This window comes from Lepidochelys olivacea, assembly GCF_965140295.1.
Source record: "Lepidochelys olivacea isolate rLepOli2 genome assembly, chromosome: 3".
Classification (NCBI taxonomy): Eukaryota; Metazoa; Chordata; order Testudines; family Cheloniidae; genus Lepidochelys; species Lepidochelys olivacea.
The window spans coordinates 1,754,229-1,770,902 of record NC_140413.1 but is presented as its reverse complement, the minus strand read 5'-3'; the positions used below and the strand labels follow the sequence as shown (position 1 = coordinate 1,770,902).

General features: G+C 59.0%; 1 protein-coding gene across 2 annotated transcripts in view; it reads left to right on the top strand.

The window, feature by feature from the left end:
• Nucleotides 1–16,674, top strand: part of DPYSL5 (dihydropyrimidinase like 5) — a 99,309-nt gene that overhangs the window by 22,223 nt on the left and 60,412 nt on the right. For both annotated transcript variants that reach the window (XM_084622429.1, XM_084622428.1), the window contains exon 2: nt 9,300–9,564. In XM_084622429.1, the coding sequence (XP_084478555.1) occupies nt 9,304–9,564 (261 nt within the window). In that variant the 5' untranslated portion in view covers nt 9,300–9,303. The remainder of the gene's footprint in view (nt 1–9,299; nt 9,565–16,674) is intronic.

The window sequence follows — 16,674 nt, the reverse complement described above, 5'->3', positions numbered from 1 at the left end:
TGTAGCCAGGTGCATGCCTCCCGGAGATGGCGGCACTGGGCCAGGCCTGAGGCGCGCTGGCGGGGGTTGTGCGCTCTGCTGCTGCTCGTCCTGCCCCTGCCCTGTGGTTCAGTGGCTGTTCGCCCGGGAGTGCCCGATGCGGAGAAGAGCTATGTGCTGATGCTTAGCAATAGGGAGGCCAGTTATCCTGGGAATGGCTGGTGGAATGCCAGATAGTAACCAAGGGCATAGGCTGTACTGGGCCCCGTCTGACCGGAGCCGTGCTGCACGCATGCCCCGTGCCACAGCTTGGCATTGGAGGCTCTGTCCCCGTTCTGTGTCTCCTGGGAGTGAGTGGAAGCCGTCTGTCTGAAAACACCCTGGCCTGGGTGGGTGGGTAAAGCTAGCCGACGGTGGGGCGCTGCCTTGATGGGGCATGCTTTACAGAAGGGTGGATTTCTCCAGACCTGGCAGTGAAGGAGACGTGGGGAGAATGAGCCCTGTGCTGAGTGAGGTTGGTACCACAGGGTTCATGTGCCGGAGAAACAGCCAGGCTGGTGCCCTGTTGCCTGCCTGTGCTCGGCCTTCTGGTCTTGCTCAGCGGCCTCCCTCTTGGAGTAGGTGGCTTCCACCCTCGCGGTGTGGGACTTTCTGGTGGTGTCGGGTGGGCTGCTCCTGGGACCTAGACCCTACCTTGGCGGCTCCGGATCGAGGGCACAGCCCTTGCTGAATGTGAACATTCTCCCTCAGAGCTGAGCTGTCCCCAGGGGGGCTCTTGTGCAAACGCTAGAGGAGGGAGCGGGAGGAAGGATGCTGTGGGTCGCAGAGGAGCTCCCCGGGGGCTGCCCCAGGATGTGCTCTCCTGAGGATTAGTGTGTGCGTGACTTGCTGTTAGGAGCAGTGGCCAACATCCTCCACAGTCCAGGACTCCTTGGCAGAGAATTTCTCAGGTAGGGGCTGGGGGAGAGCCCTCAGAGGCGCTCAGGCCGTGTGATCTGGGCGTGGGTTTAACACCCAAACAAGGGAAGCTTCTCCCCAGGCAGGGTGCAACCTGAGATGGGTTCAGTGTCCTCCGTATTTGCCTGTGCTTCCACGGGGTGAGGCATGTGGCCTGGCTCTGCAGGGGCCCCTCTGTCAGTCACTGGCCCTTCCTTTAGCCCTGCCCTGGTGGAGACAGAGCTGGCCAAAGGTCACTCTCTGATGGCCCTGTCTGAATGGGTCTGGTCACTAAGAATGCGGGGTGGAAGATTGCACCCAGGGGCCCAGTGCTAGAACTCCAGAACAGAGGTGTCTGGCCCACTGTCACCGCTTCCGCCCCAGCGGGGAAAACACACAGGCCTTCGACCACTGTCCAGACTCGTTCACTGGAGCAGCTCAGGCCTGGTGCCTGGAGCGCCGAATGCTGCCCGTGGCTGGGCCCTTCTGGTCACATCGGAGGGCCCGGGATGCTGCTGCGCAGGAGCCTGGGGTGCCTGGCTCCCAGAAGGCATCTTGAGAGAGGCCAGAGACTTGGCGACAGTGCCCCTGTTCTACTGCAGCAGCCTGCTTCCCCAGGTCCGCTCAAGGGCACGCTCGCTGTACCTACAAATCCAGAGCAAGGCTCAGATCTGAGTGTCTGGCTCATGGCAGAGCTGAGTGGCTGGGTAAAGGTCTCTGCCACTTCCTGCAGAGAGGGTACAGGCGCCCAGGCTAGGAATGGTGCAGGGTAACTCAGGCTAATGGCTGGGAGGTACTTGCCCGACCTCCTCTCCTGTTACCTGTATGGGGGAGGTTGGCAGCCGCTCTTGTGAGATGACTGGAGAGGGACGGTAGCTTGCCCACCTGCCCTGCTTGGCTGAGCTGGCACCCGGGGGCTCACCACACGGCATGCTGTAACAGCAGCGGTTAAATGTAGGGTGTAACAGAAACCCAAGCCAGGGTCCAACCAGGTCTCCTTGGAGATCTCTCTGCTCTGAGACTATTTCCTGGGTTTGCACTTTTGCAAACAGTGTATGGCAGGGCCAGCCCCAATAGTGTCCCTATTACCCTGGGGGTGAGCAGCCAGCCCCCAGACGCTCCTTGCATGGCTTGGTAGCGAGGAGACCTCTGGGCGTGGACGTACAGCCAGCAGGTTTGGTAGGTTTGCTGTCAGAGGGGCTCTTTCGCGTTGCCGCTGACCTGTGGATAACGGGAAGCCCTGTAAGCGATGGTGGCCCCGCATGAATGCAGAGTAGTTCTCTGGCAATGCTGTGCCCAGGTCAGAGGAGGTGATCCCTCTGGCCTTAGTCTGTCAGCCCCTGCTGGCGTGCTGCTCCCTGCATTGGAGCAGGTGGGAAAGACTCTGTTCTGGGCAGCGTTCTCTTCCTGAAATAGGGCTGGCGTCTCTCCAGAAGGCCGGGTTGGAGGGTAGCGAAGGGGCTGGGAGCCAGACCTGCTGCAGCCTGGCCGAGGGACCCTTTGGATGTCAAGTGCTGTGACCTATAAAGCTGGGCCAGGACTTTCCAGAGTTGGAGCCTCCCGATGGCTCCTTAGTCGTATTCGGGCTGTGTCCACACAGCGAGCGGCTGCGAGTCTGAGCACCCGGGTTGACAGCGCTAAAACCAGCTAGATAGATGTGGCAGGGTGGGCTCTGATGTCTGGGCTGGGGGTGGGTTCAGCCACACTGCTGTTTTTAGCGTGGTGACTTGCTCCTGGGGCTCGCTCCTGGGGCTCGCTCCTGTGGGCTGCATAGACACCGTCCGTCCCTCCCCACACAAATCAGGTCAGCAAGCACTCAGGCCCTGGGTCCTAAGGCCCTGCTCTGGGAGTGGGTCAGAGCCCGTCACGCTCTGACTGGGCCAAGCCCCATCACTTTGCAGTGTGGATGCAGGGCAAGCCGCAGGCCTGTGTCAGAAGGCCAGTGTGGCGCCGAATGGGCGTGTTAGCACGGCTGAGAGAGCCAGGTCCACAATCCAGTGTGGACACTCGAGTGCAGGCTTGGAAACCCAGATCCACAGGTGTGGGTCCCAGCGAGCCAGGCTTAGTGTACAGTGTAGACCTACCTCTAGTGCCCAACTCCCTGATCACTCCCCTTGTGTGGGGCGGCCCGACCCTCACGTGGAAATGTCTGGAAGGTTGAGGTTTTAAATTGTAAGCTCCCTCTTCCTACGGGGTCTGTCTCCCAGCACCTCTGTAACAATGTCCCTTTGCCTGATCCTTTAAAGCAGTGTGATGAGGGACAAAGTCAACCCTTCAACACAAAGCAATTGGCTATCCCGAGCCCTGTCGCTAACGTGGCACCCTGGGATGCGGGCGGCTGGCTGTGAACAAGTGGCACTGTCCCTGCAGCAGGCTGGGCCCAGATGAAGGGAGGGGCTGGGGTACGGCAGGTAGCCTGGATTGGCCTGGCTTCAGCGCACTGATGCTGGTCCAAGGGATGCTCCACTTCCCGGGAGCAGGGGGGAGGAGAATGAGGAGGCGAGCTCGCAGGCCTGGGAAGAGGTGTGGAGAACCAGGGGGAGAAGGATGCGAAGGGAGTGGGGAGGCAGGAGCAGCTGGCGGTGGGTGGGGGAAACAAGGGAGCAGCGCTGATGACGAAGGGATTCGAGGGGGGGTGAGGGTTGTGCTGGCAGCAGACGGCGAGGAGGGGGAGCTGCAGCCCGCTGAGAGCGAGGCGGCTGCATTAGTGCCAGCAGCCGCCGTGAGCATGCAGGCGAAACGATGCTGGTGTTCGGAGAAGCTGGGGCTGCTGAAGGAGCCGAGGGTGGAAGCAGAGCCCTGCTGGGAGCACGTGACTTGCAAGGGGGCATCTCGGGGTGAATGAGCACCCAGTGTTTGGCCTGTTGAACTGCTGGCAAAGCCATGTGTCCATGGGCGGGCAGGTGGGCAGCGATGTAGGTGCTGTGGATGGGGGTGAAGCATGCACATAAAGGTGGGAGCAGGGGGTTAAGAATGGATTCGAGGTCCCTGCAGAGGCACCTCTGCTCCTTCTTAGCCTCTGTTTGCCAGGAGCTGGGAATGGGCGACAGGGGATGGATCGCTGGATGATTCTCTCTTCTGTTCGTTCTCTCTGGGGCGCCTGGCATGGGCCACTGTGGGGAGACAGGATACTGGACTAGAGGGACCTTTGGTCTGACCCAGTCTGGCCCCTTCGTAAGTTCAGGGCACAGAGCAGCCGCTTGGGAGTGGTGGCGGGCAGTGAAATTGGTGGCGAACAGGGCACAGCTGAGAGGGTAACTCGGAGGAGTATCTTGGCTCAGCAGGGCACCTGCCCCAGTCCCAGCATGGAGGTGCCGAGGGCCGGAGATGTGGGGGAGCTGTGGGGAAGGGGTGGTGGCTGTGGAGCCTGCAGTAGGCCAGGAGAGGATCGAAAGCAGCCGGGGTGTGGGAGGCTGGCCAGCATCTCAAGGGCCGGGGGGGCATTGTAGGAGAGGTGACTGTGAGAGGGTCGCAGAGCAATGCCCTGGCCAGCCTGGCACTGCCCATTCTCTGTGGTCACCAGGTGCACACATTCCATCATGAAACATCCCATGGGGCAAAGAGCAGTCGCTGGCAGGGAAGGGGGTGCAGGGCACCACTCAGGGTAGAGCTGCAGCCCAACCGGACCCCCTTGCGCCTGAGCCAGGGCCCTGTGCTGCTGGGGTCTTTTCTGGCCTCTCTTAGAAGCCTTTTGCTAATAGCTCCAATGCTCCCTGCTGGAGTCCCCGGCAGCTGCTTGACGTGGGCTGGCTTAGTGCTGAGCAGTGGAGGGGGGGCGGCTGTTTGGGGCTCAGCCAGGGTAAGCTGGGATGCCCCGTATACAGCCCCAGACTGGGGAGTGGGAGCGTAACTCCTCCACCCCAGCAGAAGGCACTCCCCTTTGGGAAAATGTCTCCCTCCATCTTCCCAGCCTGCTGTGCCACCTGCACCCCGACATGGCTCTGTTTGCAGGGTCTAGGGGGTGTTCCATCGGGTCACGCTCTGGCTAGGGTGCAGCAGCTGTTCTGCCTTGTGCCCCAGGGAGGGAGCAGCCATGTGGCCCTGGGAGCTTTCAGGGGGTCATGGCCCGGGGCCCTTCTTCTGCTTGAAACAAAGCCCTTTGGACATAAGTGTCCCCGTTGCAGGTCATCTCCCCACCCCCAGCTCGGTTCTGCTGCTGAATGGGAAAGGCAGCGTCAGAGTCCAGAATCCCAGCTCTCTGCACCACCTTGAGGCTGCCAGGAGCCCCGCTGGCCTTGGCCCATGGGTGACCCCCAGCTGCTGAACATCCCTCCCCTTCTGTCTACATTTGGTTTTAAAATAGGGGGATTTCCCCAGGTGCAGGGTGGATGGACTGTGGCTGCCGCTTCTGCTCCACAGCCCCGGGGCAGGAAGCAGCATGGGGACAGTGACCTGGATACAAGTGGCTGCTCTGTCTTCAAGGGCCCCCATGGCCTTTCCTGCTGCCCTCATGAACAGGGCTGGTTCCTGCCACTCGGGTCCCACCCTGCGGCTCATCTCCGCTCAGTGGCTGAGCCGTGAGTGCATTGGGCTGTGGACTCCTAGCGGGCAGCAGGGGCTCAGTGCGAGGTGGGGCTAGCGAGGCTCCTGCCCTTGCTGAGCCCAGGATGCTGGGGGGTGGGGTTCTCCATGGGTGTTAGCACTTCTTGCCTGCCTTGGGCCAGTGCCTAGAGGCCAAGGAGCTGCTGGCACAGATAGTCCAGGGCCCACAGGACTGTCCTGAGTAAAATGAAGAGTTGGATTAAAAACTGGCTAACTGATAGGGCTCAAAATGCAGTTGTAAATGGGGAATTGTCATCAAGTGGGTGTTTCCACCCGCAAAGATCAGTTCTAGGCCCTAGGCTATTTAACATCTTTATCAATGATCAGGAAGAAAATATAAACTCATCACTGATACAGATTGCTGATGACAGAAAAATGGGGGTGTGGTAAATAATGAAGAGGACAGATCCCTGATACAGAGCGATGTGGATCGCTTGGTAAATTGGGCACAAATAAACAAAATGCCTTTTCACATGGCTAAATGTAAACGTGTACATCTAGCAACAAAGAATGGAGGCTGTACTTACAGGCTGGGGGACTCGACCCTGGGCAGCAGGGACTCTGCAAAAAGTTTTGGGGGTTGCGATGGATAATCAACTGACCATAAGCTCCCACTGTGATGCTGTGGCTAAAAGACATCCCATCTTGGGATGCGTAAACGGGAATCTTGAGTAGGAGTCAAGAGCTTTTTACCTCTATGTGGTGTCATGGAGTCCCCGGGCGATGCTCTGGAACTGCTCCCCATGAAGCCAGTCAGGACTCTGGGGAAGTCTCTTCTCTGTGAGCAGCCTGTCTGCAGGACACACAGCTTCCACCTCCCTGGGTCTGACCTCGGAGCATTCAGCCTCCTCTGCCCCTCCCTGTGCTTCCCACAGTGAGTCCCCCCAGGCGGGGTCCTGGGGAAGCCAGAGGGTCCTGCCCCCCAACTCCGCAGTCAGACGTGGCTCTCCGCCAGCCAGTAAAACAGAGGTTTATTAGACGACAGGAACATGGTCTAACACAGAGCTTGTAGGTGCAGAGAACAGGACCCCTCAGCTGGGTCCATTTTGGGGGGCAGTGAGCCAGACAACCCCGTCTGCCCTTCACTCCATGTCACCAGCCAGCCTCAAACTGAAACTCCCTCCAGCCCCCCCTCCTCTGGGCTTTGTCCCTTTCCCGGGCCAGGAGGGCACCTGATTCCTTTGTTCTCCAACTCTTTAGCTCTCACCTTGCAGAGGGAAGGGCCCAGGCCATCAGTTGCCAGGAAACAGGGCGTTGGCCATTCTCTGTGTCCAGACTCCTGCACACACCTGCCCTCTAGGGCTCTGCAACGATCATACACCCTTATCCCACCCCCTAGATACTTAAGAACTGCATAGGGGAAACTGAGGCACCCCCACACTATTCAGAGGAACCATTAAGAACAGTCCCACTTCGTCACATGTGGTATGGGCGTGACCACGGCTGGAATCCCATTCTGGTGCCCACAATTCAAGGAGGACATTGATAAATTGGCGAGGGGTCAGAGAAGAGACATGAGATTAGAAAACCTGCCTCATGACAGACTCAACGTGTTCAGTCTATTTAGCCTAGCAAAGAGAAGGTTAAGGGATGACTTGATCGCAGTCTAAAAGCATAAACACAGGGAACAAATATTTAATAATGGGCTCTTCAGGCTAGCAGAGGAAGTTCTAACCCCATCTAGGGGCTGGAGTTTGAAGCTAGACAAATTCAGACTGGAAATAAGGCCTAAGTGTTTAACAGTGAGAATAACTCACCATTTCCCAAGGGTGGTGGTGGATTATCCAGCACTGGCACTGTTTACGGGAATACTGGATGTTTTTCTAAGAGGTCTGCTGTAGGAATTATTTAACATAAAAATGGCCACACTGGGGCAGACCAATGATCCATCTAGCCCAGTGTCCTGTCTGCCAACAGCGGCCAATGTCGGGTGCTTCGGAGGGAATGAACAGAGCAAGGCAATTGAGTGATCCAGCCCCTATGGTCCGCTTCTAGCTTCTAGCAAACAGAGGCTAGGGACACTCCGACTATGGGGTGACATCCAGCAGGCTTTCCAGCCATACCCCTCTTGGACTTCCTGCACCTGTTTCCGGGGCTGTGTGGCTGCACCCTGCCCCTCCAGTTCGGCCCGAGCGCCAGGTGTCTGAACTCCAAGAGAATGAGGCTGCTCATGAAAGATACATCCACGTAGCTCCTGCGCTTGGAGCCCAGGATCTGCCACTGGGCAGCTTGGAAACCCGGGCGTGCTGGCAGCTGGGGAGCAAACCACTGCCTGAAAGAGGGGTCCCTCCGATGCCCTCGGTGATGGGTCCAGGGGCAGCTGCTGCCCTGCTTCCACCCTCTTCTTGCCCCTCTCTGAGGGCTTGGTTCTGATGCGGCCCCTGTGATGGCCCCAGCATGCTGATCTTCTAGGTTTGCACTGGGATAATCTGCTGTTTACATACACCAGGGGCTGGCGGGTGTTTGACACCTCCTGGGTAATCCCTGACAGCCCTGGCCCCGCGCTCCCCTCCCCCCAGCAGACCCAAAGGCTGGCTTAGCCTGCACATAGCCTTTCCCACTGAGAGCCCCAGCAGCTGCTCGCTCTGGCTGAGTGCGCCCATGGGAGGCTGGCAGGGGCTCCCGCAGCATCTGCTAGTAAAGGGATGGGCACCCCACCCATCCTGCCCTCTGCACGCCCACCATCCTTTACAGAAAGTCCCCGTGAGCCAAGGGCAGGTCAGTGGGAGTCGCTGGCTGGCACAGGCCTGTTTCCACCCAGCTTTGATGCCAGTGTCCCCCATACTTGCCAGGGGGCTCCCCCTGTTACTGTGAGCAGCGTGCATCTGGCCTGGTGTGAGAGTCCAGCCAGGCCTTCTGCACCCACATCCTGCTACGCCCTGGGGAGATGCAGCCATGCCTGCCTAGCCCAGTCCCCGCTGTGGTCCCTCCCTGGCTCCCAGCAGCCAGCCGCATCCCCAGTGCACGCCGGGCAGTGAGCCCCTGCTCCTCTGAAGTGCTACTTGGATCACAAGCCCCTTGTGCTGTGTCCATCGCAGCAAAGGAGAGGCTGCCCCCATAGTCAAAGCCAGCAGGCCTAGGTGGGGCAGGGCGGCCCTGCTGAGGGGCAGGGTGTGGGCACTTGTATGGGGCCAGGTGTCAGACTCCCACTCCTCTTGGACAGCCCAGGCTGGCCCTGTGTGCACTGCTGTAGGGAGGGAGGTGGCAGCTAACCACTCCTTCAGGGCTGCAACTGCCCTATTCTGCTTGGAACCCACCATGTCCTTTCCCCTCCAGCCCCAAGACAGAGCGGCTCTTTGCAGTGACCCTGCGGCCTCTTGCATTGCCCCTGTGCCTGGCGTCATGCTGGGACAGCACTAACAAGGGGCTCCCTCCAAAAGCTCTGCCCCCTCAGTCAATGTATGAGACTCCCCAAAAATCCACCAGCCCCATAAGCTCGCCTTTCCCGAATCTGTCCGGCCACTCCCCTTCTGACACATGGCCTCTTGACGCCACATCTCCCTCCCAGGCTCCTTCCAGCACCCCTAGGTGTCTCTAGCTGTTCCTCCAGCTGTTGCGGCTGTGGGTGGGAGGTAGACCCCTTCTAGGCTAGGCGGTTAGTTGTCCTTCCTTGCAGTGACCAGGTCTCACCTGAGTGCCGGCCATCTCGCTGGCTGCTGGGGATGGAAGTTCTGGGTCTGGCAAGGCTGGGGTGGGGGCTTCTGTTGGTGCTGCAGGGCAGGGAAATGGGGCTCCCGGCCCCCTCCCAGCTCTACTTGTGCCAGGCAGGCAGTGGCATGGCAGAGGGCCTGCAGGGGCCATTGGATGGCTGACCCTAACCCGTTGCTTCTCTCCCCTTTCAGAGCCATGCTTGCCAACTCGGCCACGATGCGGATCCTCATCAAGGGGGGGAAGGTGGTGAATGACGACTGCACGCTGGAGGCCGACGTCTACATTGAGAACGGCATCATCCAGCAAGTGGGCCGGGAGCTCATGATCCCGGGAGGGGCCAAGGTGATCGACGCCACCGGGAAGCTGGTGATCCCGGGCGGCATCGACACCAGCACTCACTTCCACCAGACCTTCATGAATGCCACCTGCGTGGACGACTTCTACCATGGCACCAAGGTACCTGTGGCCCGGTGGGTTAGTGATGGTGCTGGAGAGCGATCCTGGCACATGCCCTCCTCCCTGGGCAGGTGGCACGAGGAACCTGACCTGGTCCCCATGTGCTGCTGCTGGGGGGTGAGGGGTGGTGGTGGTGGTGTCAGGGTGAAAGTCCTTTCATTCAAGGCACCAGCTTAGCTCTGGCTCAGGTGATTTGTAGATCATGGTGCTCACCCTGTCCGACCCCCTGGATAACACAGCCCAGAGGGCTTCCTGACGGATCCAGAGGAGATCTGGAAAAATATCTGGGCTTGACTGAAACACTGTCAATGATGGGGAATCCACCATGGCCCTTGGGAAATTGTTCCACTGGTTAGTTCCTCTCCCTGTTAATAACTTACTCCTTATTGCCAGTCTGGATCTGTCTGGTTTCAGCTGCCAGGCCTTGGCTCGTGTTAGCCCTTCTTCTGTCAGCTGGACGAGCCGATTACTAAATGTTTGTTCCCCCTGTAGGTTCTTATAGACTGTGACCAAGTCCCCCCGAACCCTTGTTAGACTCCGAGCTCAATCAGTTTAGCTTATCACTACAAGGCAGGTTTTCTAATCCTTTAATCATTCTCATGGCTCTTCTTGGACCCCTCGCCAATTTATCAACATCCTTCTTGAATGGTGGGTACCAGAGCTGGACCCAGGATCCAAGCAGTAGTCGCACCAGTGCCAAATAGAGGTAAAATAACCTCACTGCCCCTACTTCCCCAGGTCGCATTAGGATTTTTGGCCACAGCGTCTTGCTGAGAGCTCGGGTTCAGCTGATTCTCTGCCCCGACCCCCAGCCTCTCGGAGTCGCTGCCGGTCAGATGGAGGCTCCTTAGACTAGCTGGGAGGAGGGAGGGCTCAGTGAAGCAGTTAGTAAGGTGGGAGCGTTGCTATGAGTAACTTCTTCTGGGGTGGGCAGAGCCCTATGGGATAGCAATTCTTACTTTGCTGGGCAGCATCCACACTTCGATGGGGTCTAAATTAGCTGTTATCACTCAAGAAAGAGATCTTGGAGTCACTGTGGAGAGTTCTCTGAAAACATCCACTCCATAGGCAGCGGCCGTCAAAAAAGCGAACAGAATGCTGGGAATCGTTAAGAAAGGGATAGATAATAGGACAGAAAATATCATGTTGCCTTTATATAAAGCCAGGGATGCCCACATCTTGAATTACTGTGCGCAGATGTGGTCGCTGCGTCTCAAAAAAGATATATTGGAATTGGAAAAGGTTCAGAAAAGAGCAACAAAAATGATTGGGGTCTGGAATGGCTTCCGTATGAGGAGAGATTAATAAGACTGGGACTTTTCAGCTTGGAAAAGAGATGACTAAGGGGGGATATGATTGAGGTCTGTAAAATCATGACTGGTGTGGAGAAAGTAGATAAGGAAGTGTTGTTTACTACTTCTCATAACCCAAGAACAAGGGGTCACCCAATGAAATTAATAGGCAGCAGGTTGAAAACAAACAGAAAGCAGTATTTCTTCACACAAATCACAGTCAATCCGTGGAATTCCTTGCCAGGGGATGTTGTGAAGGCCAGGACCATAACTCGGTTCAAAAAAGAACTGGATAAGTTCATGGAGGATAGGTCCATCAATGGCTGTTAGCCAGGATGGGCAGGGATGGTATCCCTAGCCTCTGTTTGCGAGAAGCTGGGAACGAGTGGCGGGATGGATCACTTATTGATTCCCTGTTCTGTTCATTCCCTCTGGGGCACCTGGCATTGGCCACTGTCGGAAGACAGGACACTGGGTTAGATGGACCTTTGGTCTGACCCAGTAGGGCTGTTCTTATGTTCTTACCTTGAGGTGTGCCTATGTGCTCGGCATAGGGCTCTGTGCAGCTGCTCGCTCTGTCCCCATCCTGGATAATCACTAGCCCGACCCAGTTCTGTGTGTGTGATTACCCACACTCTGCAAAGAGCAGCCATAGTGCCACTGTACCTGGCTCTAAATGAAACCCTGCATCCCTGCCGGGGGAGTGTCTGGGGGCAGTGATGGGCTCCTCCGAGCCTGCGCCCTCCAGACCCATCTGTACCAGTGGGTGGAGCTTGCGCTTGCTGCGTGGAAGCCTGCAGTCTGGTTTGCTGTGGGGTCCCTTTTGGCCACACCGGGGAAGGTCCAGGCTGCTGGGCCTGAGCACTAGGCTCCCCTGCCCTGCTTTCCCGGGCCTGCCTCCTCATGTGTGCTTGGGGGTGGCAGCTGCTCCTCAGCCCTGCAGGCATTTGCTCCAGTGGCCTGTTCCTACCCCCAGCCGGGAGGTGAGAGCAAGTGGCTTGGTGGCCAGGCTCAAGTGGCTTGGTGGCCAGGCTTCCTTCCCGAGTTCCGCCCCGGCAGGGGGGAGCAGAGCCGGTCTGACAGGGCTGACTGCAAAGAGCTGTCCGGGCATTGGCGCTGACTCCGTGGGTGCTCTGGGGCTGGAGCACCCACAGGGAAAAAATGGTGGGTGCTGAGCACCCACCATCAGCCCCCCGTCAGCTCTCCCCTTCCCCCGAGTGCCTCTTGCCTGCCTGCTTGCGAGCCCCCCAATCAGCACCTCCCCCTCCCTCCCCGCAGCGCCCACCCGCCGTGACAGGGTGTGCAGGAGGTGCTGAGGTGGGAGGAGTGAGAGCACGGTGGGGCCAGGAAGAGGCGGGGTGGGGGCGAGGCCTGGAGCACCCCTTGGCACATTGGAAAGTCGGCGCCTGTGTGTTCTGGGCCCAGGACCCCTGCAGTCACACTGTGACCTCGTCAAGCACCTTGTACCAAAGCGCGACGCTGTGGGAGAATCGCGTCTCTTGCGCTGGCCCCGAGTGGACGCGCCATGCTATGGGGACATGCCATGGCCACTCCAGCCCCCCGCTTTTCCTCGCTCTTGTGCGGGGAGGGGGAGGGAGCGTGCCCGAGTGGGTGCCTGCCCGTGGCGCTGTATTATGGCATCTGGCTTAAAGCTGCATTTGACTAGAACATGGGAATTGGGGCCTGCGCTGCTCGGCACCATGGATCCCCCCGTCCTCAGCTCAGCGCACGGCTCAGCCCAAGGGACGTGTCACGCTCTGGACTAGGGAAGGGGACACACATTATTCTCGCCAAGTCACAGGGGCAAGGAAGGAGCAGGCTCTGAAGATGGGACTTAGCAGTTCCTGGACAGCTGTATAAGAACATACGAACGGCCAGGCTGGGTCAGACCAAAGGTCCATCTAGCCCAGTGTCCTGTCTTCCCACAGTGGCTATAAGAAGGGGCCATAGAGCTACCAACAGCCCCTGGCAATGCTGCCAATTCCTGTGCCCGTTGTGGGCACAAGTGGCCCCTTCTCGAGCTAACGACTATAGAAACGCAGCGGTGGGTGGGGTGTCCTGGAACCAACTGTGAGGAATCCTTGGAGTCCACAGGGAGCTTCTCCGGGCTGGCCCCAGCTGCGTCCTCTGCAGGAATGTGGGCCCAGGCCCTTGGGAACCCGCAGGGCAAGGGCTGCGTAAGAAGCCCAAAGCTGCCACTCCGCGCTTCTATCTGGCCATCCCAGAGCTCCTCCTGCCCCGTGACAGTGATGGGGGCTCCTCCATCCTCTGGGACAGGCTGGCTGGTGGCCAGGAGGGGCATGTGTGGTTGGCCCCTGAAATGGCCGCCGTGTCATCTGTGCTTCAGCTGAGCCGCGGGTATCCTCAATTGCCCCTGGGCGGGGTGCGTGTTGGTGGACTGCAGACTGCCCTGGCTGGTATTCCTGGCGCCAAGCCACTGCATTGCAGGCCTCGCAGCTGGAACGCACAGCGACAGTTCATTAGTCACCAGAGCAGCTCCGCTGACCTTTGCAGCACGTCTGAGCACCCCAGGAGCTGCTGTCTCCTGCTGTCGCTCCTTGGGAACCCACGCCGGCTGCTGTCTGAAGGGGGTGGGGTGTCTGTGTCCATGCTCAATGTGCCTGCAGCCAGCGTGTGTGTCCTTGGGAGAGGTGTCACCTAAGTTCCCTCTAAGCTGTGTGGCCGTGCAGCAGCCTATTAAGCGCCAGCCTATTAAGCGCCGCGCAGGCTGCGGTGGGGAGAAATGCCCCGCTCCTGGCCCCAACCCAGCCCTGACCTGCTGCAGCCGGGGGGAGAGGCACCTCTCCCCCGCCCCAGCCCAGGTGCTGCTGCAGGGGGAGAGAGTTGGGGGTAGGCTTCTCCCACAGTAGCCCCGGGGCAGCCTGCACCCCCCTGCATCCCAACCCTCTGCCCCAGCCCTGAGCCCCTCCCACACTCCAAACCCCTTGGCCCCACCTCTGCCACATGAAGTTTGTTCTGTGCACCAATTTGGATGTGATGTGTCATGCATCACCTCTATATTGGTGCACAGAACAAAATTCATTGCGCACATGGGTGGGAAAAATGAGGGACGCTGGGTGTCATAATGGGGAGTGCAGCTCGGGACAGTTGGCATGTCTCGCGAGTCGTGGCTCATGCCATGTGCGATGCAGCGCAGACTTGGGAATTTCCGAACTCCGGGCCTCTGTGTATGCTGGATCTTGCTGTGTCACCTCCCAGGCCCCTTGACCTGTCACAGCCCCAGTGAGCTTCCTCCATTCCAGTATGTAATGGCCTGGGTGAGCCCGGCAGTGCCCCTGGGAGAGTGCCCCTGAGCTGGAAATCTGCCACAGGCAGCCTGGTGCGTAGCAGCCAGACCTCAGGGAGTGGAGTTTCCCCCCGAGTGGAACTGCAGAACAGTGCTGGGCTTCTCTGCTGCATGACCCCGCCTGGGAGGCTCTTTGCCGTGTCTGATTCTCTGGTGCTGTGGTGGTGAGGGCCCCCTGGTAGGGGAGATGGCTGTGCCCAGTGCTGTCTGTGTTGGTCCAGGCGCGGTATTCCCATTGGGATCTGCCGTCCCTGGGGCTCATGGTTCCCGTCTGGTGGCTAACCGGCTGAATTCCTTTAATGGAATCTTGCCGCCTGCCTCCGCCGTGTGTGCAGTCTGTAACTCGCCCTCTCCACCACCAGTGCTCCGAGGGCGCCTCCTGTGGGCGGGAGCTGAAGGTGGAATGGGGGGGTGTCTTTGCGCCGTGGACCATCTGGGCAGGGCCTGGCTGCCTGACTCGTCAGGGCAGCAGCGCTGGCTCCTTGGCCTGGTGTAACTGAAATGCCCAGTTAGTTCTGCAGACACAGGAAGCTGTTCTCAGCGGATTAGCCTCTCCCGTAGCGGGACCTAGAAATCCTCCTTTTGCTGGGTGTGCATGGACTCGGCTCGGAGGGCAGGAGGACAGCCACGGTGCTGGGGCCACTCCCTGCGTGGGCTTCCTGGGCCTGCCTCTGTACATCTCCCCCAGCACCGCCCAGCCCCGTTCCCCGGTGGGAAGGCAGTGCCCCGAGCAGCCCATGGTGGGAAGGGCAGGTCTGGATGTGCCCTGGGAACGGCGGCTGTGCTGTTTCCAGGCTCCCTGCCTGCTGGTCTCTAGGGGGTTGGCTCCAAGCCGGTGACTAGGACTCATTGGAAGGGTCCTGCCACTGTTGGACACTGGCCTGCCACCTCGCAGGGACACTGTGGGCAAACCGTGCAGTATCAGAACCCAGCGCGCTCCGGGGAAGCCATCACGCTGGCCCTGCCCCTCCCTCTGCTGTGCCGCCTGCCTGTTCTCCTGGCTGGCATGGCGAACTGGGAGTTCTGCCCTTGGCTGGCAGCCACTGGGCCCGTGGGAGCTCAGCAGCAGCAGTAGGAGAGATGTGCCTGACGTCTCTGCAGCGGGGCTGGAGGGGCAGTGTGTCTGCAGAGTCAGGCTGTCTCTGGGCTGGGGTCCCAGCTGCTCCCCAGCAGGTCCAGCCGGGAGGGCTCCAGTTCTGCGGCTCACCCTACAGGTTCATAACAGCTCAGCACTGCGAACGGAAGAGGTCTGCGTGGCTCCCTGGAGCCCTCCAGCTGTGTGGCTAGTCTCTCTCCCCGCAGCTGAAGGGTGCCGGCCGCTCTCCTGTTGCAGGGCGGCTGATTTGTTTGACATGCACAGCTGTCTTGCTGCCTCCGCGCTGCGATAACCTTGGCTTGGCTCTGGCTGCGGCTGGAATTGGAAAATTGGTGGGCACTGGGAAGGAGCTCGGTTGCCGGGCTCTGCCTCCCCAGCCCTGCGCACGCTGGTGGGGAGCACGAAGGTAGAACTGCCCAGTCTGCTGTACTGCTCCGGCCCAAGGCCTCCCTCGCAGCCAGGACCACAGCCCCGGAGTGGGCGGGAGCTGGAGTTCACCCCTCGATTTTGGGCATTTCCAGGATACTAGGCAGGGGAAACTGCTCTCTGGTTTGTAGGATGTCTCCATCCAGGCACCTTGAGGACCTCTGCAGGTAGTAACAGTGCCACAGTCTCACCAGCCTTGCCTCCTCCCTCAGAGGTAGCTAAAGAATATTACCCCCCCCACGATGCAGCCACCTCTGGGGATGTGTAACATCCACACCCCACAAGCACCGAGAAGGGGAAATGAAGACTCTCCTATCCCAGTGGGGTCAAATGCCCAGCCACGGGCCCAGTCTGGCCTAGCTAAGGTACCCTGCCTCTCCCTGTCTGTTAGATTACGTGTTACCTGCACCCACCCCACAGCAGAATTCAGGCTTTAATTCCGGAGCCGTGGGCTGCGAAGGAGCTCGGGCCCGTTGTAGTAAGAGGAGGCCCTGAAACATAAACTCTTGTATCAGAGGCCCAGTCTGAAGCCTGAACCAAAGTACTTCCAGGCAGTGTTCAGCAAAGCTGGGCTGTAAGCCAGAGGCGGGTCCCACTCACAGAAGTTGGCAAGAAAAGGTTATTAGAAGCACGTGCGCACGCAGATAAGGGCTAATGAGAGGAACTTGCGCCACGACGGCATCCGAACACAGACATAACGAGGAACTGGCAAAAGGACAACGTGATGGAGAGATTCGTTTGAACTATGATGAGTAATCTGTCCTGCAATGGTATAAAAGTAGGTCCGGGGGCGCACATCTTTGTCCAGCCTAGGGGGCAGTGGAGAGTCCCGCCCCTGACCGAGCTGTGTCCATTGCCAGGGAGAACAAATTCGTAGTATGTCCGGTAGAGTCTAAAGGGAACTATCACTGTGCTTCGTTTGACAATAAACCTGGCTCGGGTTCCTTTGTACCTTACTAAAGTCTGTGGTTTTTGGCGGTTCTCTCGGG